Source organism: Toxotes jaculatrix, chromosome 24, assembly GCF_017976425.1.
Source record: "Toxotes jaculatrix isolate fToxJac2 chromosome 24, fToxJac2.pri, whole genome shotgun sequence".
In the NCBI taxonomy this organism is placed as follows: Eukaryota; Metazoa; Chordata; class Actinopteri; family Toxotidae; genus Toxotes; species Toxotes jaculatrix.
The window spans coordinates 2,066,450-2,091,165 of NC_054417.1; the positions used below are offsets into that span (position 1 = coordinate 2,066,450).

A 24,716-nucleotide genomic window follows, 5' to 3' on the forward strand; every position below is an offset into this window, starting at 1 on the left:
GACACAACACAACAGAGTTTATTTGGACTTCAAAAAGACAAAAAGACATCAAACATAGGTGATAAGAAGAATTAACACAATTAAACTTCACTCCGCTCTTCATTCATTTGCTGGTGGTGGCAAGAGCTGATCCCAGTGTTTCTATGAAGCAGTGAACATCACTGAAGGTGTTGTAGAGCGGCACCGGAGCGATCCGGAGCACACTGGGCTCCCTCATGTCACACTGAGATACAGGACACAACAAAGAAAAATCCAAGTCACAGCGTACTTCAAAATATTTTGCTGTCAAGAGGCATGACGCTTCTCTAATCACAAAGACCTCTTCCAGTATCAATATCAGCCTCTCCAGCTACAATGAGGTTGTTGTTAAATGAGGTTTTCTGAGAGGAAAGCTAACACGGATGTGCACAGGGTTCCTTATTTTCATTTTATCATACAGCATCCCTCTAAAGAGTCTGCTTGAATATGTCTGATACTCACAGCGACTCCTCTCTTCTCCAGCTCCTGGAAGACCTTCCTGATGGGGACAGAGAAGGACAGTGAGAGCTGGCAGCCTCTCTGCTGAGGATCAGAGGGCGTGATGATACGGACGTGAGGTTTGTGGGGCTGTGTGGGGTCTTTGGTGTAGTAACGCTGGATCAGATACTCCAGATAACCCGTCAGCAGGAGGGACTTTGTGCGTAACTCCTGCATACTAGTCATGTTAAATACCTGTCAAAATTAAAAGCATGTCAAATCACTTTCTAAAAGCTTCTAATATCGTATCAAAAAAAGCAGGAGTTCATGAACCACTTTACTTCAGCACCTCTAAACTGGCTTGCAGAGGGCAGACTAGCAGGATGGGCTGGTTGGACAGTCTGAAGCCGCTCACACCAGGCTGCAGCTCCAACACTAAAAACAAGGGGAAAAAAACAACTGGAGCTTTTCATCATTCATTTAGAGCCTAAAGGATAAAGTGCATAAACACAGTTGTTGTGTACACATAAAGGTTTGACCTCGACATAGACAAATACACTGTACTGTACAGAAATACTCAGATTATATGATATTATATATACATGAGAGGATGTGGCAGTGTGAGATGAAAACCATGATTTGAATTTACCGTTATTCATCTGGAACCGAGTTTTCAGGTCATGTCCCCACCATCCCAACAGTCTGGTGGAGACAGTGACAGTAGAAGAGACTGGTGTTAAAATTAGGTTCATATTTACAGTCATTTCAATCAACACTTTATCTGATGCGTTTTTATTGTTTCCATTTCGGTTACTTGCTAGAATAACCTCAAGTGTCTTTGAGTCTGTGCTCAGCAGCTCAACTGAACACACAAAAAAATGTAAGCGTGTCTGTCCATTCCCCACCTGGCAGCACTGTGTCATGTATTTAAATAGTGTTGGTGCTCACGCTGGTTTGATGGTGTCTTTATGTTTCTCGTGGACAAACGCTCCAGCCAATCCACCAGCTCCTGAATTTAGATACTGTGAGAGAACAGTGGTCACTTGTACATGTACAGAAATGTCTGTGTGTGTTTGTGCTCTTATATTCAGTCTCAGCGGAAAACACAGGAAGCAGGTCCTGAGGTCAGCTGACCTTGTAGGAGCACCAGCAGGCGAAGTCGACTCCCCAGTCGTGGAGCTTTAACTCGACGTTTCCCGCGGCGTGGGCGCAGTCAAAGCCTACGTAACAGCCCTGACCAACAAGACGGGAGAAGACTATTAGTCACTTCTTACTTCAGGTTGGTTTTAGGTTTCTTTTACAGCAGCTTCACACTTCCAGAAAGTGCTCATGTGAAACCTGAACATACACAAGTTGGTCCAACGTCTCATTTCTAGTCAATTTGCAAATTCTAATAAAATCTTTTTGTCTGTGTGACCTTTGATTTAGAACCAAACAACACAAAACAGCAGGGTTTACAGCAAAAGACTAAAAAGTAATTATCTTAATGTTTACTCTGCTTACTGGCCTTATGGGAACATTATCAGATGGATCAGCCATGATCATCGGTGGCAGTCTCTCACTAACTGTTCAGACTGGTGTGTTTTACGTGTCAGTGCTTTACCTTCCTCTGACCGGCCTCAGTGATGGCGGCCAAGTCGAACAGCTGGCCGGTGTAATACTGAACTCCGCTGAACATCACCACGGCGATGGAGTCGCCCTCCCTCTCGATCACCTCCAGGATGTCCTCTGTTCTCAGAGTCTCTTCTCCCTGAACAGGAAGCAGAGTCATCTTGGTGTATTTGAGATCTTCCATTTCATCCCTACCTGACATCTTTTATCTACAGATACAGAAACGTGTATGATCTTCTTCTCTTCTTCCTTAAAATCGAGCTTCAGTAAACTCAGAGTGAATGTTAATGTGAGAGAATCAGATCAAAATTCACAGGAGATTTTGCAAAACGCGAGGATTAGGTGCTGCACTTTGCGACCTCTGGATGGAAGTGTGGTGTGAAACCTGTTGGACGTACAGGTCTGGACGACAGCAGCAGCATGCTCTGCTGAGGGTCGAAGCCTCGCAGCCTGATCTGAGATTCCACAGCATACTGAGGACGGAGAAGGTCTCGTTTTCATAATCAGAACAACTCGAGATGCAGCTGTACAATCAAGTTAACATCACAGACTTTTTCATTGTTTCTTTTATTATTCTGATGTGCAGAAGCTGCATGTGAAAGCAGCTGGATAGTTGTTGGGACCTTGACCGTGAAACAAGTGTTGCAAAGCAACGTGTGGGTTTACTCACATGATCAGAAGGAAAGGCTTTGTTTTCCAGAAGGATTTTGTGCCGAGCTGCTGTGGGTTTGTAGAAGGAAAGCTGCAGAATAATGGCACGTGACACCTGTTATAGTTGAACTTTATATACTGCAATAAAAGTGTTGCAGAAAAAAAACTTTTCTCACCATTAGAAGGTGTAAATTAACTGTGAGGCCGTTCATCAGTGCCACTTCTTCAGTTTTAGCGCCTGTAGGAAAAAGAATAAAACCTTTCACACACAGTCACTTATTTAGTTTTCATTATATTTTCTGAACACAACTCACTATTTTTCTAGAAACCAGGAAATCCATGGATATTTAATATTCAAATAAATATGAGCCAACGGGACAAACTGTCAAAACTAGACCTGATCCTTAAAGACCACTTTCAGTCAAAGTCTCTTACCAACAACATTAGCCATGAGTTCTTCTATGTTGTTTTCTGCCCACGCCCAAGGTCGAGAGCCCTCTGTGTGGCCGTGAACACCCCTGTAAAAAGAGTTTATTTCAGTGCAACACAAAAACACCTTTATCGTAGCGTTTAAGTAAATATGGGAGTAAAGAGTTCACATACGTTTTAGCCCACTTATCCAGCTCCTCTTCCAGATATGTCCTGGCCATTTTGGGCTGCAGCCCCAGTGAGTTTCCCACGAGGTAGATGCACTCCTTGCTGCCATCAACCAGTGAGAGATCAGCTGCAGAAACAGCAACAAGGAAAGAATCATAACATTTTCACATAACGCCGCCGTCTCTAATGCAGTATCTTTTACTCACAGGGAGGTAGATCGGCTATTTTGGGCAACAGAAAGTTCTCTCTGAGATGCCTCAGTTTGTCGTGTTTGTCCAGGTACGAAGCCACTTCTGCAGAGGCTGGACTGCAGCCCAGCGAGGCTGCAACTCGCTCCAGAGTTTCTCTCGCAGTTGAGCCGATAAATGAGTCCATTGCTGTAGGACGGGGAGGACGATGGCCTGCAGAGAGAGGAAATACACCACTTTAATAGTTGCCATATAAACTACAGAGACATCTTTCCCTCAAACTCAACTTTATTTGTTCTTACTACATAAGTAAATTTCTTTGCAACTTGCTGCAGCCCTGTCTGCTTATTCAAAGAACTCAGAGTTTAATCAGACCAGATCAAAACCAAGCAAACAGCAGGGCAGCACATGGTCAATGTGCAAAACCGTTGTGGAACAACTGTAAACAAACACTTTCAACGGATCTTAAGCCAATGGGGAAACGCTAAAGCTCCAACCAATTGGTGCGTCACACAGCATTGACCAATGGTGTAACTTCATCGCTCAGTCGGTCACGTGGACAAAACGTCCACCTCAGGACGTAGGTTTAATCCTCGATGGAGGTGCTGCAGCGGTCTACAGGTACAGAGTTAAGGCCAGGAACTCTGCACGCCATTCTCTGTTCCAGGTTTCATGTCTGCTTGTCGACACCATCGATTAAATCCCAACTTTCAGTAATTCAGTACGACCTCGATCACTTTACTTTTTATGTTAACCTCAGTTGCATCGGTTTCATTTAACTCTAATGAATCTTCTTGTTTATTCTACTCTCACCTCTGAAGAAACAAAAACAGTCTTCTGTAATCTGATACTAAAATACTATAAAACTGCTCAGCCTTGGTTTGAAAATCAGCTGCATGGCGAGTCATTCATTCTCTGACAAAGTGAGGCCTGCAGTGCACTGAAAGCTGTAACTCACGGTTGGATTAGTTGGTCGGCTGACAAACTTCCTCTCTGCAGACAGCAGTCAGACTGAATGAATCCCCTGCTTTGGAAATGCTCTTTAACCTCTCTGCGTGCAGCTTTGAGTTAATCATTGTTCCAGTGAACCGACCCCAAGCCTGAGATAAAACCAGAGCCAGACATGTCCTTTAACTCCTCATGGATCAAATTCCTGTAATTTCTGTTTTTACATGCGCAGATGCGCAACAGGCAGACAACAGTTAGTTCCCCAATTTTATGGTTTCACTTTCAAGTGTGAAAATCCAAATATCCAGAGTGAATCCAGAGTAATCTGCTGCTCAAACAGATGGTTCATATACTGTCTGTCATATTTATCAGGTCAAATATTTTAAATAAATGTGACTTACTATTTTGACGACCTTGTGTATGTAGTTCAAGTTAGTTTGTCATTTTTACATACAAGTAAAAAATGTGGCAACAAGTGAGATGATCCATGTTCATCTTGCAGCCCTACTGATGAATTTCAAACTAAAATCCTCTATGTTTGATTCTATTGTAATATTGACTGTAGGTTTGCTAACACTGGCCACTGGTTGTACCAGATCAAATAAGGCTATAGAAGCAGAACCACTAGTATACTGAATTACCCAAAGGTGTGTTTTGAATTCAACAACTGATTTCTTGCCTCAGAAGAACAGAGTTTAAAGTACAGAATTAAATTTACGGTGCACAGTGGAAATGAGGCAGCTCAGTGTGTCAGAGCAAAGAACCCGTCACACTCCTGTGCTCCATTTTACATCATGTTTCCACTAGATGGCAGCAAAGGGTTTTCATTCTTGGAGCTGAAGGCCAGCTTATGTGGAGCTGATGTACAGAAAAATCCACTACACTCAGCAAAAGGATGAGCAATATAATTAAATATATGATGTCAGATGTTAAAATAGTATTTGAAAAAAAAAAAAAAAAAAAAAAAAAAATATATATATATATATATATATATATATATATAAAGATAATGATGCACATTTGTTTTGAAAAGACTGATTCTTACCCCAGTTTGCTTCAAATGCTGATTTCCTCAACCTTCATCCTCGCCTTCTTTTCTTCTTCTTCTGCCTCATTATTCATCGCTCCCTCACAGCTCACTAAGCCGTCGGCTCTCGTTTCATCACGTTAGCTGGAGGACCCGCTCCTGCAGAAGGTGGTACTGTCCATCAACACTGCATTGAACTGTGCCGTTTTTTCATGATGCTTTGAAATTGAACATTCACTTAAAAATGACAAGACAGATGTGAAGAGAGCTACACAGAACCAAGAGTGGTGTTTTTAATTATCCATACTGAAGTGAAATGGACTTTTCCTCACAGCAAACTGACACAGGTCACCTCAGACATGACCTTCAGGAACAATTATAAAGATGCATTGCCCTTTAGGTCAAGCTGATTGACCTCTGACCCCTGCCACCGCGCCCTCTAAGTTTACAGATGCTGACGGATCATGGTCAGGGCATACTGTTTTTCCTAAAACTAATATGTAGCGTTTTAGAAATGAGCTTCTCATTTGTGTTTCCCCACAAGAGCTGGAAACAATAACTGCAAATTAGCCTGTTGTAACTTCTCTGAGAAAAACTGACATAAACAAAGCCACTGGTACATATGTTTTTAACTGCCCTGACCTGTCCTTTTAAACACGCAGGGGCAGCACATGTCTGAGCCATTCTCCAACTCATGCAATGGAAAGATGTGTTGATATAATCATTCCATGTTTGGACGAAGCACAAGTTTGTGTTTTGAAAATCTAAGCACGCAGACGTGTTAAAAATGACTCATGGCTTTAAAGAGTGCAGACACAATATGGTCGCAAGATGTTTGGGGGCACTGGAGCTGCTGACATGCCTCTTGTATGTTCTTCCCTTGTTTTTCTCACAGTTACAGAGGATGTGTGACATCTGGAAGCGCTCAGTAGGCAGGACTGAAACTTCCCCCCTTGTTGTTTCTCAGGGCACAAACATCAAAGATGGGGCAGATAATGTTTTCCCTCCCGTAAAGGTGCTTCAGCAATGAGCCACCAACACTGCAATCTCACACCAGGGGGGTTTTCAGGAGCTTCTCAAGAATCTAATGTGGGTGATATGTCACTTTGGAACAGGTGTGAAAAGGCTGAGAGGTAAGGGACAAATTCAGGAGATGAGAGGACACTGGGCCTGATTCAGTTTTTAGATTTTAGTTTCTTCACATTGTCTTTTTTGTGGACGTGGACCTGGAGTTTTCTGTCTGGTCTAACTTGAGAAGTTCTGACCTTGAACTGTAAAGTCCCTGGTTCCTGGACATTTCTCCCTCTCACCTAATTTCCTGTCTTCTTCTACAGTTATCTGTCTAATTAAAGCAGTGGCCAAAAACTAACTTAAAGGTTAAGGCCTCAGTGTGCTTCAAATAAAATGTCTTTTGGGTCATCAAACAGTGTCTGACACATCCAGCATGAGGGTCAGAGGCTTTCCCAAAGCACTGCAGTGAAGTCTGAATGAAAAGGCGAGCGCAGAACACCTGCTGCTGCTCTCAGGTCTTTTATTTAGTGGAAAGGTATGTCTTTTTGTCTCTGAAGCCTCCAGCACCTGATATTTACTCTACACTCCGGCGGCCGACCTTCTCTGTTTCAGCTCTGCAGGTTCTCGCTTCCCCCTGCAGTGAAATCATCTCAGTCACAAACTGTTTTCAGTCACATGAAGAGACGATGAACCGAGGGAACGGATCAGGCCTGTTTAGAAGCACTTTCCATCTCATTTGCTGTAATTTTTTTTTTTTTTTAATAAAGTCACTTGTCATAAAGTCCAGTGAAAATTTGGCATCTCATTCTCAAACACATTTTGTAGAGAAGAATGGTTCAGGGTTGAAGTCTACACACTGCTGTGCCGTCTTATACAATACCACACAATTTACTTTTTGTGTTGTGCATCTTTAGCTTAATTGTGTTTAGAGTCAAACTATTTTGATATTGCATCTGAATAAGGTCTTTCATACATGTGCTGCTCTGTTAATAATTAATTTCCTGTGCATCATGTTATTCTCATGTTTCTCTGACCGGAGGTTCGCTTCCTCTACAGCTGCTATCGTGCTGTGAGTACAGTTGGAGACAAAAGTATTGGCACCCCTGTCAGTTTGACATGTTTTGCATAAAGCAAGGGTTTAATGCAATTTTTTATTGAAGCAAACTAAATGAACATTTCAAAACAATGATGTGATCAACAAATAACAAGAAATTATTTTGCAGTCTGACAGAAATTTTACAAAAACAGAATTGGTTGGTGACAAAAGTATTGGCACTTAGCAGTTAGTACTTTGTATGTCCGCCTTTGGCCTTTACAACTGCTTGTAATATGTTCTTGTAGCTTGATACCAACTGCTGACACCTCTGCACAGGTATTTTGACAGGGGTGCCAATACTTTTGTCTTCAACTGTATATCCAAATGCACTGAGTACATACAGCTGCAGCAGTCTCCACGTATATACACTGTAGTTACCATTATAATCTGCTGCACAAATGTCTGAGCTATCAGTTCGTGTTTATTTCTCCACTCAGTGACTGAAGTGATCCAGTAATTTGCTGAAAATACTTGTTAAATGAGTCATTTTGACTGAAGATGATGGGGAGCTCGGTGTGTGGTGGAAACGTGAGATGTCAGCACTTGGGGGAAAAGCAGGTGAATTTATGAGAGGCGAAGTTGATGCTTTTGGTCTGAAGCTACACTTTCATTTCACTCACGGTGAGTCTGAACAGTCCGTGACGCGCGACGCGCTAAACGTCTTTGCAACGTAATAAACGATGAAGACGCGGAGATGGTTTAAGCGGCGAGTCTGACCGCTGGGATGGATCCTTTACTGATCTGATTTGTTTCTGGGACCACAGAAGACCCACCTACAGGAACAGACTGCTCCGTGGTTTGTTCCCTCCTCCTTCTTATCTTCACTCTTTGTCATCTTTGGCGCTCCGCACGGGAAAAGCCGCAGTCTGCAGCGAGCGGAGCGCACATTTACGCCTATAAGATAAGTACAGTTTGCATCGCTTTCGCACTTTTGTTTCTCCAGACTCTCAATGGAACCAGACGACTGAGTGGAGCCTGTTGCATCACTTTACCGCGGAGCCGCAGCGATGGACTATGGTTCGGTGCGCCTCTTGTTCCCTGGATATTTACGCATCGCGCTGCTGTGGGTCGTGCAACTAGAAGCGTTCGCGCAACATGGTAGGTGGATGTAAAAGTCTGTTTGGCCCACCTTACGGCTTCTTAACCCCCGTTGTAGCCGCGGAGTTTCTGCAAAAACGATTTCCAAATGGTCCCCAGCTGCATGCGTGGTGTATGATATAAAAAATACTTTTCATCTTCATGATCAGGGGCATTTACAATACAAGCAGATGTCCAGTGGAACCCAGAGCCTCACATTTAACGTTTCCATTCCTTATCTCTTTACGTAAAAAGCAAAGAATAAGAAGGTCTTACCTGTTAAAAGCTGCAGAGCTGCGAGAGTTGGCCTGTGCGGCTGCATTCCCATCACTCAGCAGGTCCAGAGGTCAGATGGACCCGGTCACACGCAGAGGAGAAGAAGACACTGAGACACCAAAGTCAAAGAAAAACAAAGACATTTTAGCGAAATGAAACGGTGGGAATCTGTCAGGTTCAAATCTCCCTCACACAAAGAGTCAAGTCTGTGTTTGCTTTTTATCTCAAGACATTTTCATTTGTGTAAAACTTCCTTCACAGCTTCAGCAGTTATTATTTGATGATTAATATTTGTGTCGTGAATTTAAAAGCAAACTCTTAAAGTTGCACAAAAGTGTTATGATTTTAGGACAAAAAGTTACGAAGAATTCTTTTCTATTTTACTGGAGCGAGGCATATATTGAGACTGGAGCCTGAAGTCCTGTTCTTATTTGACTATGACATGTAGTAGTTGTGTTCATCAGTCTAACATGCCACCCTGTCTTCCATCTCACTCATGTCTTTGTCTCTGTGGGGAGACAGCAGCAGATCAAAGCACACAGTCGTAAACTTTAAGGCAGGCCATCGTAAAACAAAATGCTGCGGATCCTCACGGAGCTTCGCAACAAGAATACCAGGGATTTCTGGGCCAAATCATAGTTCACCACAACTCCTGTAACTTGAGGGGACACAGTTTGTCCAGTTGACAAAGAAAGACTCAAATAAAGCTGGTTTAAGCTGCTGAGACAGAGAGAGATGTTTAAACAGTAGCAAGTCTTGTAAATTCTGCCTCAGGTATTAAAATGCCTTTAACCCTGCTGACCTTTCAGTGGGACCATCAATAAAACAACCCCAAGTCTATGAAAATGCCAAATATCTCTGGCTGAAAGTGGTTAAAACGATTCACAGGACAGTTTTAATTTTATCCTTGATGTACTGGCTAGCAGTCTAATGACATGGCATCTTGCTGCAGCTGCAGTGTTCTTACCTAACGTTAAAGCTGATAGTCCATCAGGTTCAGCCCAGAACCTTTTCTGTCAGCACTGGTCTTTAAAAGTCTGTGTTCTTAAAGCCCTGTAATTAAAAGCAGACAATCGAGCATGTTAATTGTTGTCTAGCATATAACCACAGACAATTAGTCTTATTTCATTTAAGCATTTTCAGATCTTGTCCAGACCCACAAGCCTTTCTGTGGCGGTCTGAGTCTGTAGTTTCTGTTTGGGGGTGAGTGACAGGCCCTCTGGGAAAAAGACCTGTAACCTCAGTTATGTTAACACCACGCTCTCCCAAATTAATCTTCTTTCCTGAGAACCTGGAGAATTCCCTGCAGAGTCCCTGCACATCTGGGCTGCTGAGGGCCTCCCTCCCAGTGGGATCTCCTCCACCCAGGTTCATTAGCTCACCACCCCCCTTCCCCTGCAGCTCTGTAAACTCATTAAGCTGCCAATCGGAACAGTTTAGCCAGCAGCCAAAGTCTCGCCGATTGTCCTCTTCTCTGAAAACCAGGTTGTTTGGACAACCTGTGACCTCAAATCTTGTCAGCGGAGCTTCCAGACGAGGTGTACACGCAGACAGGCGACTGTGTAAACAGGAGCATTTGCTTTCAAGGGGCTGTCAACATGAAGACCAGCCTGTAAGACGCTGTTTAGGCTTGGGATCACTGGCAGTAATGGCGTCCTGTCCATTCAAGGCTTCGATGGTCTTAAGACATCTTAAATACCCTGAATGTTTGTTTTCCCTGACTTTACTCAGCCAGCACAACCAGAGTCACACAGAGGAAAAGCAACGTTTGTCCTCTGAAGGTGAAAGGACAATTTGTCCTTTTTATTTAAGCTTGTTAAGAAAGGCCTCTGTTGACAACTTTAACCCATTTCACTTCACAGATGTAGAGCTTGAGAGTGTGATAGTGTGCAAAACTGCATGCTCTGCTCAAGTAATTCCCCCAGTTGTTTCAGCCTCCAGCTCCAGCAGTGTTCAGAGGCCTCTCATGCGCCACTGGCTTTAGCGTCCTTTCCCGGGGCGAGCTGAGAGAGGTGAGACGCTCACAGGAATGTCTGTTATTCTTAGCAGTTTAGATAACCTCTGGGGGGGAAGTTATCGTTCGAGCTCGACTCCTTAACGCTGACCGTCTCTTCAAAGAGTAATCATACACAATTTTGTCACCTTTGTCTTGCGACCATTTCTTCTTGTCCACGTTGATGCTGAAGCTGAGGTTCTTCAGGGACAAATCATTCATCTTTGGAGGATACAAGCTGTGATTCCTCCTCATGTGTGATCACCTGATATCATGTGGCAAGGACATCGCACTTTTGTCAGTTTCCCACAACAAAACGATTAGTTTTTGTTTTGTCTCTGTCTCTGTCTCTCCATCGTTCCCCTCAGACCTGTCCAAAACAGCAGGGCTCTGTCAAAGATAAAGACGTGATCTGATCGCGGCCTGAGATTCTTCAGTTTTCATTTCCTCTTGATTAAACTGCTCCTTTGTGTTCCAGATCTGTCAAAGTGAGCAGAAGCGATTTTAGTTGGAAACATTCTGTGAAGGAGAGAAAAAGATTACAGTTCTCGAGAAGTGGAAAATCATTTAGGAGTTTCATATGAGGGTCACACTATTGTTTAGTGTCTGTTTGTTATTCTATGTATGTTTTCCAGTATTTGAAACTTAAAACAGAATGACATCTGCTTAATATTTGTGTGCTTAATCAGCAAATGAATGAAAAAATAAAAATAAATGAATAAAAAGTAAGTAGGATATGGTTTGTTTTCCGCCTTTGAATAAATGAACAATGCTGCTGTTTTTCCACGTTGTCTTGGTTTCACTGCTCTTCCTCATTCAGCTGCACCAGAGCTCAAATTAGAGTTCACAGTCTGATATCATCCTTGTCATTCTTGTCCTCAGCACCAGAGTGTTACCCAGGAGGCCATCGGACTTTGCGTAACCCCTACCGGAGCGTCAGCTTCGACTCCACAGAGATCCAGAACACAGCCATCCAGGATCTGATCTGTGACCACTCGCTGTCGCCAGGCTGGTACAGATTCAGGATCAACAACAAACCGGCAGAGATGCCAACCACCTGCGTTGAGGTAAGAAAACGAAACAGCAAGTTCCAAAAAAGTGTTTGCGTTCACATTGCTCCACTTATTTGTTCTCTTGTGTCTCTGTCTTATTCAAAAACGTCACAGCTCTGCAAAAAAACAGCATCAAACCTTCTTCCTTTTTCTGCCTGTGAAAAAATCAACCATCCGACTGGTATAATAAGCACCTTCAGCCCGGCTGCAGGGCATAATAACCCCCTCACTGCTGTTAATAACTGTTATGATCACCCCCCGCCCCTGTAGATGAACCGCTGTGGTACACAGGCTCCGGTGTGGCTGTCACTGAAGGACACCTCCTTGCCGCAGCCTGGTGAGGTCCGCCAACTTTTCGCCTGCGCCACCTGGCAGTTCTTCCACGGCAGTGCCAAAGACTGCTGCCTCTTCCGCATCCCCATCACGGTGCGGAACTGCGGCGAGTTCCTGCTCTACTACCTGCAGCCGACGCAGGGGTGCATGGGATACTGCGCGAAAGGTGAACGCGCTTGACAGGCACACACAAAGGCTAAAAGTTATAACAGTTCAATCTTGATCTTTGAGAGCAGCAGTTTGACAATAATATATAATAAAGAGAAGACAACTCTCATGTTTCAGTTGCTCCTGATTTGGGACCAAGACTGTGCCCACCAGGTGAGGTGGAGGTCAACGGCCGATGCAGCGGTAAGACTCTTACAATGTCAACTTCTGACCTTTGACCTCCTGCGTGAAATATTGAATTGAATTATTCAAAATCATGCAGCACTCCACTGCACAGCACTAGGAATGACTGATGTACTGCTCACCTTTTCGTTTTCAGCTGCCGTCCCATCTCTGCCCTCCCGGCCGGTGATCACTCCAGAGCTGATTGGCCACAGCGTCCACCTGAGGTGCTCCTTCATCCCGCCGCCGTGGAGCCAGCCGCTGGGCTTCCAGGTGGTTTGGGCCAGACACATCGGCCACAGCATGAAGGCTGAGATCAGGCAGGAATCCACAATGAAACCTTTCTCTCTGGTGGAGATGGATGGCGTTCACTTCAGGCTCGGAGAAACGGTAATTCCTGCCAGACCGGGCTGAAAGTTTTGGGGGGAGTACACATGGTGGGTTTGACCCCTCGAGCAGGCAGCGTAAGCCATGGATCATGCTGGCCTCTTTTTGCCTGGGTTCAAGTAAAGGCAGACAGGCAACGTGCATCATATCCTGTTAAGAAAAGGCAGAAGGAGGGTGGGGAAGTTAAATCAGTTGCAGGCTGGAAAAGCCTTGCTCCACATGCTTCCCATTTCAATCTCTCCATTCAAATCTTCACAGTAAATTCTAAGAATGTTGTTCTTACATGTCCAGATGCACACGCATACAATAAAGCTATTTCTCAGGAAGTTTTACACTGTTTTCTTGAGAAGTCAGCACTTACACAGTAGGATTTTCTTCTCTTGCTCAAGGACACTTTGGGAAACGAGACAGAAATATTATGGCTGTGACATCTTTATGTCTTGAAAGGGACACCATCTTGTTTGGAGCCAGAAAATCCAGATTTTGGGAATGAGTTGGGTGGAGCTGACGCAGGATTAGCAAGTGGTAACCTGCACTATGACTGAAGGCTGGAACGAGCTTCTGTGTCTGCAAGCATGAAGTTCAGATATAACACTCGGATATAATGCTAACATGTCCAGTTCTGTTCCAGTTGTCTGTTTTGAAGTTGACTTGAAGCACAGATTGCTCTCCTGCACCGGGGGCAATAATTGTAATGATTAAACTTCGATCATATCAACAGTATGACACTGCACAGCCTCATTTCCACACAGCCACAGTGTAGAAGGCTCTCGTTTCCCAGAGAAATTATTTGTTGCCAGGAATCACTAAGTTATTAGATTTTCAACGTGATGCTATTTGAAACTGAGGTGATGTCACTCTCACTCTTCGCCCCCGTACAGCTGTGGACCATTGTGCTGCCATATTTGGACACCAGACTCGTACTGGTTGTGTGTGGAACATGTTGCAGAAGGCTGGGCTCGCTCACGGGGCCCATCTTTAACACATGTTGATACTGCAGCTGAGTTGGGTCAAAGGTCATCTTGATTTTTTTTGTTTTTTTACCCTGAGAGTGAGCTAAATGTTAGTGCTCTTAGAGCCGGGGATCAGAGTAGCGCTGTGCTGTGGGCTACACAGGGAAATATTTTGATAAATCACAAACAGTGTCAGTCGTTCAGTGTTAGTGTTTTTCGTCAGTAACAAGCGCACACTGTAGGAATTTAAAGCACTGGTTCACAAATATAATCAAAATCATGCTGAAGTTTAAAAATACGATCAGAACTGACCCCCCAGTATGCACAACGGATAACACCTTTAAATTCTATCTTTACCCTTCGTTGCAGTTCTCCTGCAGTGTGTCGACTGTCAGATCCAACTACAGCAACACCAGATCTGCTCCAAAAGAAAGTGAGAGTTTCTATGCTGGACTGAAGGTAAACATTCTTGTGTTATGTTTTAACTCCTGCCTTCTGCAGGATAAGAAGTCCTTTATATACTGGCAAGTTAAGAAAAAATGAACCCTTGCAAAGCTGAAACCAAACTCACCACAGGCTTGTTTTCCCCTTTTGTGCTTCAGTTTTCTCCAGACTCGCTCCACATAGCAGAGAACAGAAAGGAGCACGAGGTGACTGTCCACAGCACAGTGCCCATCCCCTGCCACAACACTGACCACAGCCACCAGTGTGGAGTCCCTTTGGCTCTGAGCGTCCATGATCCAGGTGAGACCTACAGGAAAACAGAAGATACAGCCGCTGTCATCGCCTCTACATAACTACAGGGACATAACGAAGTTTATAGTTTGAGTAAACTTCAAGGAAACCATCTTGTTAAATTGTGGAGACATTAAAATCCTAATTTTGGCAGTTAAATGGAACAGAGTGGGATAAGCCGGCAGCAACTGCCACAGCTGACTAAACATACCAGTGTTTAAGCCTTAATATCCTCTTTATTTGACAATTACTTTTAAATTTGTGACCAAAACACAGATTAGAGGAACTGAAACTGAAACCACAGCTTCTTTTTAATGCATCATCCCTGAAAGCAAATCTCTTCATGATCTTATTTACACCATGACCTTTAATGTCTCGGTGAATGAAATCAAAGCAAAACAATGGCACCTAATTGGCTTCTTGCTCTGTTTTCATTGCCAACACACAAATTTTGGGCACAGAGTGAGGTCCTGGCTCTTCACTCTCTGAGTAAAAACAGAAGTGCCCTGAAAAAGCAGCTTGTTAGGTTATTAAGATGATTAGAGGGTCAAGTCCCTGCTGTTGTTGACATAAAATTTCCTCTTTCCTGCTTGGGGTTTTTCTTCTGTTGTGCTCCAACTTGTCCTGTACATCATCACATCAAAGCCAGCTCAGGGGGACTTTACTACAGTTCTGCAGGCAGCTGTGTGCTGTCCATTAACACTAACTTACCGCTGTGTTGACACCCACAGACAGCCTCGGACACGAGGCCTCAAATGTGGCGCTGTCCGCCTGCCAGGTGGAGCTCCAGCCCAGCGCCTGCAGCGATGGCAACTGCGGTCGAGCAACGTTTTTTGTCACCGCTGTCACTGATTTCACACGAGATGGTAACCGCCTGAGCCTGATCGGCGCTCTGCCTGGACCCACTGCACCACGGCTCTGGAGGAGCTACGTCCCAACATCCCTTAAAGTGAGAAATGAAACCCTGTGGACATTCGTGGATAAACAAATAACTCTTAGATTATTATATCACTTTGCAAAGTGATATAATAATCAAGTATTACTTTAATTATACAGTATTAGAAAGAGGTTCTAATCACAGGTTTCTTACTTACTGTGTACATATACACACTGTTATACAATGCTTTATGAAATTGTAGGGGAGGGTGGGGGCTCGGGGCCTAGAGTGTGCCTGGCTGATGGTTTGACATGATGTTTGTCCGGCGCTGCTCTAAGCCGTCATTAGTTGTGTCCACACAAGCTATTACATTATGTAAGACTGGATGTCAGCCGTCCAGACGCCGTGTCTCTGAGGGGTCTGCAGTGGAGTTTTCCCATCTGTGTTTAGTGAAAACATCAAAGCTCATGGTCAGAAGGTCAGAAGGTGGGGCCCCCCACCCCTAATCTTTGTTCTCCTGACCTCGGCCCGCAGGTCACGGTCCAGGACGTTCCTACTTCCATCTGCTACTCTCTGACTGACCCACATGTGATTACACTGGATGGCAGGTAAATTCCCTCCTCGTGGGCGGAAAGTTGCTCCTGTCATAAACAGTAGTTGTATTCCTCAGATTTGATTAGTTGAGTGTCAGTATGGAAAAGTAAAACCAGAGTAACTGAGACATTGACATAACTGTGTGTCCTTCTGTAAATCTTCCTTTTGCAGGCGCTATGAAAACCACCAGACGGGTACCTTTGTCCTGTACCGGAGCCTTGCCAGGGAGTTCGAGGTCCATTCTCGCCAGTGGGACTGTGGCAGCCGACACTACGCTGTCGCATGCAACTGTGGCGTCGCAGTGCGAGAGGGGAACGAGGTTGCCATCTTTGACATGTGCAATGGCCAGCCGCAGGAGACCAGGCCACAGCTTAGCCTGAAGAACCTCGGTGACGTGGAGGGCAGTCGGGTCAGGGTGCTGGAGTCCCACCAGGGGAAGAAGGTCACCGTAGGTATCCAAACATTTTGACGCTGGTGCAGATTTTTCTGGAGCATCGTTAAATGTTTGCCTCCCAGGAAACATCAGTGGCTACTGTTATTCTTGTACCACAGCACATACATCACATAAACATGATCAGCTCTTACAGGTTGTGAATTTTAAACATGGTTTTTGCTGCATGAGCAGATTATGTTAATTAGCTACTGGATGTGACTCTCCTCTTGTAGTTGATCTTTCCCTCCGGGGCCTTTGTTAGGGCCGATGTTGGTGACTGGGGGATGAGCCTGTCCGTCCGAGCGCCCAGCGTTGACTACAGCAACACAAAAGGCCTCTGCGGCACCTTCGACCGCAATGGCAACAATGATTTCCACAGCCCTGATGGTGGCTCCTATGGCCCAGATGACCTGTATGGCTTCATAGAGGGCTGGAGGTCAGTCTGTGACAGTAATTAAGCAAATTAACTTCACTTTGTTAGGAACCAATTCAGTTGATTCTTCAGTGTCTCCACAAAGATATTTGTTTCTGTGTTTTTTCCCTTGTGTGTGTGTGTGTGTGTGTGTGTGTGTTAGGATAGCTCCAGGCGACAGTTTATTTGACAAGACACCTCCCGGGACGACACAGGAGATCAGGAGGCCGTTCTGTCAATGCCAGAAAGGATACAGCACTTCTCATCACGCTGGCAGAGGGATGAGGAACCTGTACAATCCTTCCGCTCACTCCGACTGCATTGCGTACGATAATGTGGATTACACATCTGTGTTCCCCTCTATGGACACAACAGTGGAATACATCAAGAGTCCAGCAGGAGAGGAAAGCATCCTGGATACCTCTGCCTTTAACAGTCATCCTCTGGAGAGGAGGCACATTCGGTTTCACCGTGAGAGCAATCAAAACAACGAAGGTGATCTTGAACTGGACAGTGAGTTCAGGCAGGATCATCTGCTCTCTGTTGACAGGCAGAGGAGACAGGCGTCCTTTGAATTCCAGCCTGTCTTTGCGGCTCAAAGCCTCAGTCAGGCTGACCTGGAGAATTTTGCTTACTTTTTCCCTGAGGATCACCTGGCAGAGGCCCGACCAGAGGTGCAGCCCCAGTGGCCCACGCCAAGTGGCCTGACTTCAGCCAAAGCTCTGGAGGTGTGCCATATGGCTTTAGCCAACTCCACTGTTGGTGCAGTGTGCCGGGAACTGCTGGGACGCCGCCTGGACGAGGCAGTGGATCTCTGCATCCTGGACCTGCAGCTCAAAGACGACCTGGGCTGGGAGGAGGCACTGCTGCCATATCTGGAGAACGAGTGTGAGAGAAGGTTGCTGGAAAACCGGACCCAGAGAGCTATGGAGGTGGCGGGTCCTTCAGGAGCATCCGGGGAAGTGGTGACGGCTCTGCGGTGCCCCAACTTCTGCAACGGAAACGGAGAGTGTACTGAATGGGGCTGCCAGTGCTTTCCCAGCCACAGCTTCTATGACTGCAGCCTGGCCATCAGTGAGTATATAAGCATTTCTCTGGTGAGCTTCACGTGTAAGAATCTCTGCTTTGATTATCTGCTCAAATAACTAATATTCTCTCTTTTGGTTGACTTGTAAGGCCAGCCAATAGAGTTAACAGACTTGGAGAACGGTGGACTGTGCGACATCCGAGTCTTTGATTGTCGCAGCGTTCGAGTCTTTGGCCTCGGCTTCATTGACTCTCCTGATCTCAGCTGTCACGCCACCAGACTGAAGGTGAGGAAAGGCGGGGTCAGAGGTCAGGCTGAGAGTCTTCAAGAAGAAAGAGTGTTTTTTAAATGCATTTCCTCTAAACTGAGCTGATCTGCTTCCACAGCACATGAACGGGGTTTGGGTTCCAGGGGAAAAACAGAGAACAAAAGCCACGTTCCTCAGCTCCAAAGCTTTAGACTGTGCCATCCCTTCTTTGAGCAACACCGCCATCAATACAGAAGATTTCATGATGGATGACAAACCGTACGCACGCTGGGAGATTAAGGTAATGCTGCTTCTGTCATATGTTGGCTGAGGGCTGTTTTATCGGAAGCTGTTTACAACACCTCCTCCCTTTTCCATCAGGTGACCAATGACGGCTCCCAGTACAGCCAGGCCAAGGTGCTGACAATCTACGACGGCGTTTGCCAGGTCTGCGAGGCATCGCGCTCAGGACTCTGTAAGTTAAAGGTAACTCACATACAAGTGAACAACGTTTTTCTCCATTTCAGTTGCTCATCTCCTCCAAGGTGAACTGAAAACTGATTACTTACTGAATGTTTGTTAAAGGCTTGACAGCTGCATGGAAAATTAGCAGAGTGTTTTGGTCTTGTCATCATCATTATCAAGGTTCAAGGTCACAGACACGGAATGTATTATTTTCCAGGGTGTGCTCCACATAACTGATCCATAAAATCATGGAGATTCAGATAAATTCAAGCAATGGCAAGAGACTGAGATGTTTACGATGTAAACAAAACACAGCTGTCTTTTTCAACTTCTTGCTTTTAAAGGTAATATAGTCATTATTCACATGACTGCTACAGGCCACTAGTTAAGAAAACTTGGACCCTCTAGTGTTTGTTTATTTGAATGCAGGAAGCAGATTTAGGAGACAGTGGGTGTTTAGTGGAAAAGTGTGGTGAAGTGTTTTATCGGCTCTGTTCAGGCTGCAGACTCTCTGAACAACTTGTAGCTGACTGAATGACTAAAGCAGAGACAGAGCGATTTCCCATCCTCCCAGCTTCCAGCAGCTGACTACAAACTTTGCATTCGTTAAATAAAGGAACAGAGGGCGGTCCTGTTGTTACTGGAACTGCTTTTTTGTGGGAGCGCAGACAGAAAAACATGTAATCGTACCAGCAACCCGGAGTAAACACACACACGTGTGCATACAAACAGCTGCAGACGCCAGGGAATTTGCATGCGCCTGCCAAATTGAACCAAACTGAATTAACTTCAGTAAAGATGACGCAGGAGCAGATGATGTGTATTTCAATCTGATTTCCTGTTCCTTACCTGGCAGAGAAAACAAACAACTTGGAAAAATATGTTTTACAATGCTGTATTTTCTACCGTGTCAACATTTTAAAACAACATTGTAAATATGAGGACACAAACAAACCTTTTTCTGTTTCTGTTGGCCAGGAGCGGACATGTAACATCGATGGGATGTGTTTTGCAGAGGGAAACTCCAATCCCAGCAGCCCTTGCCTCATCTGTGACCCGGACACCTCCAAATTCACCTGGTCTGTGAACCAAGGTACAAACAAACAAGGAATTGTGTATCTGATAAAATGAAAAGAGAACAACCCTTTCATAGTAAGGTTAAAATAACTGTCTTGATTAAGTCCAAGCGGTCGACATTTGAGTTACACACATCACAAAGTACACATTTACCTTGCACTATAAAAAAGAAAAACAGCAGTAATCTTACTGTATTAGTGCAGTGGCAGTCGCCTGTCACTGTGGTAGCTGTCCAACTGTGGTCCTCTTTGTCTCCATTAGCAGATCAAAGGAGCGGAGGTTTAAGTTTTCCCAGCATGCCCTGACCTGTCGCTTAACCACTCTGATGGAAAAAACAGAGGGGAGAAGAGGGAGTAAATCACATGGCTGATTTCCACAGCAACACAGATTGACAATCATACTTTCTTAACACCCAATGAACCACAAGTCAGCTGTAGCAGTGAGGCTGTAACAGCTTCACACTGCAATAAACGGCCAAATTAAAACCCAAATTTTCTCAGTCAACGGGCTGAGATCATTCCTCCTCTCCCCAGTGCAGCTGCTGTTGTAATGAGACACAATAATATAATAATCTTTTTACCTTCACTTTCCTCCTGTTGAACATCTGTGTCTAAAGCGTGATCTGAGTAGTTGGGGGATGCTACATGATCTTGTTGAAACGGACGGAGAGAGCTCCAGTTGGAAAGAATCGATGGAAGCCCCTCCAGCCACGGACGGGTGTTTACAATGACTCTTCCAGGAACAGCCTGGAGGAAGGTTTTTGCCAACCTAAGCTCACTTCTGACTTCAGAGTTTATTTCAGGACAGGAAGCAAATTCTGTCAGCAAAACACAAATAGTTGTAGTTGCATACGTAATAGTAAATAAGAAGGTGGCAATAATAGCAGTTAGTTGCAAATGGATGAAAAGCAGGTGATGTTTGAACACAGAAGCTCAGCTCAGTGCTGATATAATTTCATATAATTTGCATCAAAATGTATTTCACACTCTCCTTTAATCTGTTTCCTCACATTTCACATTTACTTCCTCTGGCAGTCAACGAGCCACCGGCCTTCCACCGACCACAAAGCAGCCTGCGAACATTTGCTGGCGAGAACTTTGTCTTCCAGTTTGCTGCGTCAGACCCCGAGGGCTCGGCGCTTCTCTTCCAACTGGAGGAGGGTCCAAGGGGGGCTGTGCTTTCCCCAGCTGGTCTCCTTATCTGGAGGGTCCCTGTGCTTCCAGAGGACAATGGACATCAGTCGAGCCGCTCGTTTCGCTTCACACTGTCTGACGAGTGCAATGCGCAGAGCACCTTCAATGTGAAGGTAGAGTCAGAGGAGGAGAAGGGGGAAAAAGACACCAGGGAGAGAGAAGGAGCAAAGAGGAGAGAGTATATAAGAAGTGAGAGTAGAAGGAAGGTGCAGAAAAAGATGTGGATTACTGCAGTCCATGTAATGTCGTGGGCACTCCATTATCTGTGAGGGGCTAATAGTAAACAGTTGAACAGACACAGTTCATCTGAGTTTCAACATCAACCTCAGCAGCGTCTCTTTTCCATCTATAACACAGATCGATGTGGTGCCGTGTGGCTGTCAGAATGGAGGCACATGCATGACTGATGTCAACTTCCCTGCCGGCAGTGGGAAATACCTGTGTGTGTGTCCCGAGGGTAAGCAGGGTGAGCTCTGCGACGAGGACGTAGACGAATGCCTGTCGGCCCCATGCACAGTCGGCCAGTGCATCAACACAGTCACCGGGTTCAGATGCGAGTGTCCTGCAGGGCTGAGAGGTAAGAGCTGAAGACAGTCCTTCATCTGTGAAATTAATCTTTGCCCTAACTCGTTGCTTCCGACGAGCTGTTCTGGCATCACATTTGCAGCTGAGGAGAATCAATCACAGTTTATGGTTTCTAATCACTGAATCGATTTTGTGTGTGTGTTTTTGGCAGGTAAAACGTGCCTGGAAGATATCAACGAGTGTGAGAGAAAGCCCTGTTTCCCAGGAGTCCAGTGCTTCAACAGCTTTGGCTCCTATGGCTGCGGCCCCTGCCCCAAAGGCATGCTGGGAAATGGGACTACATGTACAGGTAAGTATGAGCATACTAAACATGTTTAAGGTGTGTTTTGGCAGGTCAGCTCCTCTGATGAGTCGACGGTATTCACACATTAAACAGCTATGTGCACTATCAAAGCACATTGTGTCACTGAGCAAGACATCGAGTAACCCACCTGCTGTGGAGAAACACACCAGCTCTTTCAATTATGAGAGAAGTACTCAGCTGCAGGTTTGGCCAAATGTGGTGTCCAGTCCTCTGATCTCCTGGACAAAGAACATACAACAGAGTCTGATCATTACATCATGAGAATAACATAGTGTGTTCGCAGCTCCTATCCCCAAACCTGGATCCTATTAGCAGGCATAACATGAGTTTATCAGATACTGCTGTACTTTGAAATTGTGCAGCCAGTCTGTAGAGTTCTAAGGGTCACACATTATAAAGGAAATAAACACTTTTCTATGTATTTACTGATTTCTCAACAGTTTCTCAACATTCTTTGTGATTAATTTTCATGCAACCAAAAAAACTGCAGCTTATTCTGTAAAGTAAATCACTGAGTGCCCAAGAGCAGCCACGCTACTCTGAGTAACACTCAGCAGGGACACAGTGCCTGTGCCGAATGGAAACCAGATGGCTGATGGCACCTGATACCGCAGCCTCCCTGCATGTGCCCACTTTGCATCGCAGCGACTGCTAACAGGAGTCAATGCATTCAAAACACAAAGGCTGCAGGAGGCAGAAGTCTTCTTTTTTTTTTCTTGCTTCCAGCTGAGCTTAACCACTCACTCATGTTTGTATACATACATGCATGCATGTGAATTCACACAGTAAACACATGACAGTTGCACAGAGATTCATAAAGCCTGTAGCTCGACGTGTCAGTAAATAAGTAATGAGTTGAATACAGGTGTTTTTAAAGTTTGTAATACATGAGCTTTAAATAAACCTGGGCTGGACAGCACTTGCAAATCATCTTCAGTGTTTGCTTTGACATTGAGACCATTTAGATGTCAGCTGCATTTGTTGCATTGTTCTCCTTTGAGAAATCAAAAGAACCAGAGAACCTGGCCTCTAAACAGGGTAAAAACCAAACCACGGTGCACATTGCATGACACTATTGTGCCTAATGGAAAAATTGGCCCAAAGCAGAACACAGGACATAAATTACTGTCAGTGACATATTGTTTGTCACTTTTATGGAGCTTTGTAAAAGTAGACTCCTGAGGACAGTTCCTTGGATTTCCTCATTCCCTTTGTTTTACTGCTTCGTCCTCAGTCCTCTGATCTTCTTGAGCCAAGGGACTTTGGGCTCAACTTGTTTCACCTCTTTACTCGGTTCAGTGCAAAAGACACACAACTTTGTGTGTTAGCTGCACAGTGGGGTCACTCCACGGAGTTCTTAAATCTTAAATGTCCGAGATGCAAAGAACGCTGTGCGTTTTCCTCTTCTTTTTCTGCTGTTAGTTTAAAGGGTTAGGGTTAGTTTAAATAAATTCAAATTCTAAGTTAAAACCAACCTCAGAGGGAGAGTTGATTTATTTACAGTATACACAGAAAGAAAAGAAAACCTTAAATGTTTCATGCTGACGTAATCTTGTGTTTGATTTATTCTGCATTGGCACGGCCAACATTTCTTGCTACGCTTGTGGCTTGTAATTGTGTTGAAAGGCTGAGCGGTGATCACGGCTCGTTGAGATCTTTACACAAACTCGTTCCAAATTCTCACCTCTTGCTGGGCGTCTTATTAAAAGCAGCGTTTTGACCCAGTTTTTTTTCCTGGTCCTTTACTGTATCATCATACAGACTGCAGCCTCCGCTTGTTCCATCAGTACCATCCTCAGTCTTTCACCTCTTTGAAGTTGCAGAGGAAGTAATTCCACCTAAGATAATCTAAAGAAGACAATCCAAAATATAATCTGTGCCTTTCTTCATACAGCAGTCGTCAGGCCAGCCACCATCACTCCCACATCTGCTCCTCATACAACTGTCTACAAAATACCAGATGTTCTGCTGCAGCCCCCCAGAATAAAGACAGACACTTTACAGAAGACGTCAAGTGATCGTTCCCCACAGACAAGGGCTGAGGCGGGGAAGACAATTCCAAGAATTTACCCGGGCCGATCACAAGCTAAGACTACCACTTGGAGAAAGACTCCAGGAATTAGCCTGAACCCAACCCTCACTAAGGCTGAAACCAACAAGAGCATCACAGCAACTACATCAAGTGTCTCCCACACACAAACAGATGCTTTGAGAAAAACCCAGGGAATTAACCTCAACCCATCCAGGATCCTCACAGACACCAATAAGGACATCTCAGGAATTACACCTGACCAAGTCAAGCCTGATCAGCCCAAAATCAGCAACACTACTGTCAAGACACCCCCTGTAGCCCAGCCACCAGGGAAAGGCAGATCAGCTGCAGGTAAGTCCAACATTTCCAGTTTTCATCCTGTAAAAGGAAAACAAGAGAAAAGCTCATACAGATCAGTGACTGCAGTTTGTGTCTCCTAGGTTCAGCTCTGTTTACGGCTGTCAACATGTCGGCTACGTGTGCCAGCAGGCCATGTTTCCCCGGGGTTCAATGCATCAACCGCAGGCCGCCACACGTCGGCTACGTCTGCGGCCGCTGTCCTCCCGGCCTTTACGGCAATGGACGCGTCTGTATGAAGGACGCCAAGGCGGGTAAGGGATTCTTTTAGCTTTACAGTTTCATAACCAGTGAAACTCCAGCACCTAATCAGTTTCATTTTTATGGATTTAAAACTCCTCTAAACCATTTGGAAAAGCGACATCTCCACTGACAAAACAAAAGAATGAATG

The 24,716-nt window shown here is 44.9% G+C and overlaps 3 protein-coding genes across 8 annotated transcripts in view; 1 reads left to right on the plus strand and 2 right to left on the minus strand.

Moving 5' to 3' along the window:
• Positions 1-12,806, minus strand: kynu (kynureninase). Of its 4 annotated transcripts, none has more exons than XM_041032331.1 (18): positions 12,790-12,806; positions 9,906-9,991; positions 8,939-9,047; positions 5,497-5,637; positions 4,462-4,603; positions 3,522-3,716; positions 3,322-3,442; positions 3,154-3,236; positions 2,895-2,956; positions 2,738-2,809; positions 2,466-2,540; positions 2,060-2,206; positions 1,591-1,689; positions 1,405-1,478; positions 1,106-1,158; positions 806-891; positions 481-711; positions 1-223 (listed from the first exon to the last, which is right to left on the minus strand). In XM_041032331.1, exons 6-18 carry the CDS (start codon positions 3,688-3,690, stop codon positions 104-106), a joined length of 1,392 nt encoding a protein of 463 aa, XP_040888265.1. In that variant the 5' UTR covers positions 3,691-3,716; positions 4,462-4,603; positions 5,497-5,637; positions 8,939-9,047; positions 9,906-9,991; positions 12,790-12,806; the 3' UTR covers positions 1-103. The 4 variants fall into 4 exon arrangements, with proteins under 4 accessions (XP_040888265.1, XP_040888267.1, XP_040888268.1 ...); XM_041032333.1 differs by lacking the exon at positions 12,790-12,806 and adding an exon at positions 10,099-10,117; XM_041032334.1 differs by lacking the exons at positions 4,462-4,603; positions 12,790-12,806.
• The window catches only part of s100b (S100 calcium binding protein, beta (neural)), a 614,446-nt gene that overhangs the window by 503,016 nt on the left and 86,714 nt on the right, over positions 1-24,716 (minus strand). The window lies entirely within an intron of this gene.
• si:ch211-246m6.5 (von Willebrand factor D and EGF domain-containing protein) overlaps positions 8,539-24,716 on the plus strand; it is a 21,871-nt gene continuing 5,693 nt past the window's right edge. The window contains exons 1-21 of the mRNA XM_041032194.1: positions 8,539-8,683; positions 11,814-11,998; positions 12,254-12,482; positions 12,602-12,667; positions 12,804-13,036; positions 14,356-14,445; positions 14,589-14,730; positions 15,453-15,670; positions 16,133-16,206; positions 16,364-16,640; positions 16,859-17,061; positions 17,201-18,111; positions 18,214-18,350; positions 18,451-18,612; positions 18,693-18,797; positions 19,755-19,869; positions 20,888-21,159; positions 21,404-21,623; positions 21,783-21,920; positions 23,830-24,318; positions 24,408-24,578. Coding sequence (XP_040888128.1) covers positions 8,593-8,683; positions 11,814-11,998; positions 12,254-12,482; positions 12,602-12,667; positions 12,804-13,036; positions 14,356-14,445; positions 14,589-14,730; positions 15,453-15,670; positions 16,133-16,206; positions 16,364-16,640; positions 16,859-17,061; positions 17,201-18,111; positions 18,214-18,350; positions 18,451-18,612; positions 18,693-18,797; positions 19,755-19,869; positions 20,888-21,159; positions 21,404-21,623; positions 21,783-21,920; positions 23,830-24,318; positions 24,408-24,578 — 4,528 coding nt within the window. The 5' untranslated portion in view covers positions 8,539-8,592. The remainder of the gene's footprint in view (positions 8,684-11,813; positions 11,999-12,253; positions 12,483-12,601; positions 12,668-12,803; positions 13,037-14,355; positions 14,446-14,588; positions 14,731-15,452; positions 15,671-16,132; positions 16,207-16,363; positions 16,641-16,858; positions 17,062-17,200; positions 18,112-18,213; positions 18,351-18,450; positions 18,613-18,692; positions 18,798-19,754; positions 19,870-20,887; positions 21,160-21,403; positions 21,624-21,782; positions 21,921-23,829; positions 24,319-24,407; positions 24,579-24,716) is intronic.

What these genes read in the sequence shown, in the direction of transcription:
- kynu (XM_041032331.1), bottom strand. Translation starts at nt 3,690, where the DNA reads ATGGACTCATTTATCGGCTCAACTGCGAGAGAAACTCTGGAGCGAGTT. An exon ending in TGCTGCTGTCGTCCAGACCT is followed by an intron (nt 2,207 to 2,465) that starts GTACGTCCAACA and finishes CTTCCTGTTCAG; the next exon opens with GGAGAAGAGACTCTGAGAAC. An exon ending in TGGAGAAGAGAGGAGTCGCT is followed by an intron (nt 224 to 480) that starts GTGAGTATCAGA and finishes CCTGTATCTCAG; the next exon opens with TGTGACATGAGGGAGCCCAG.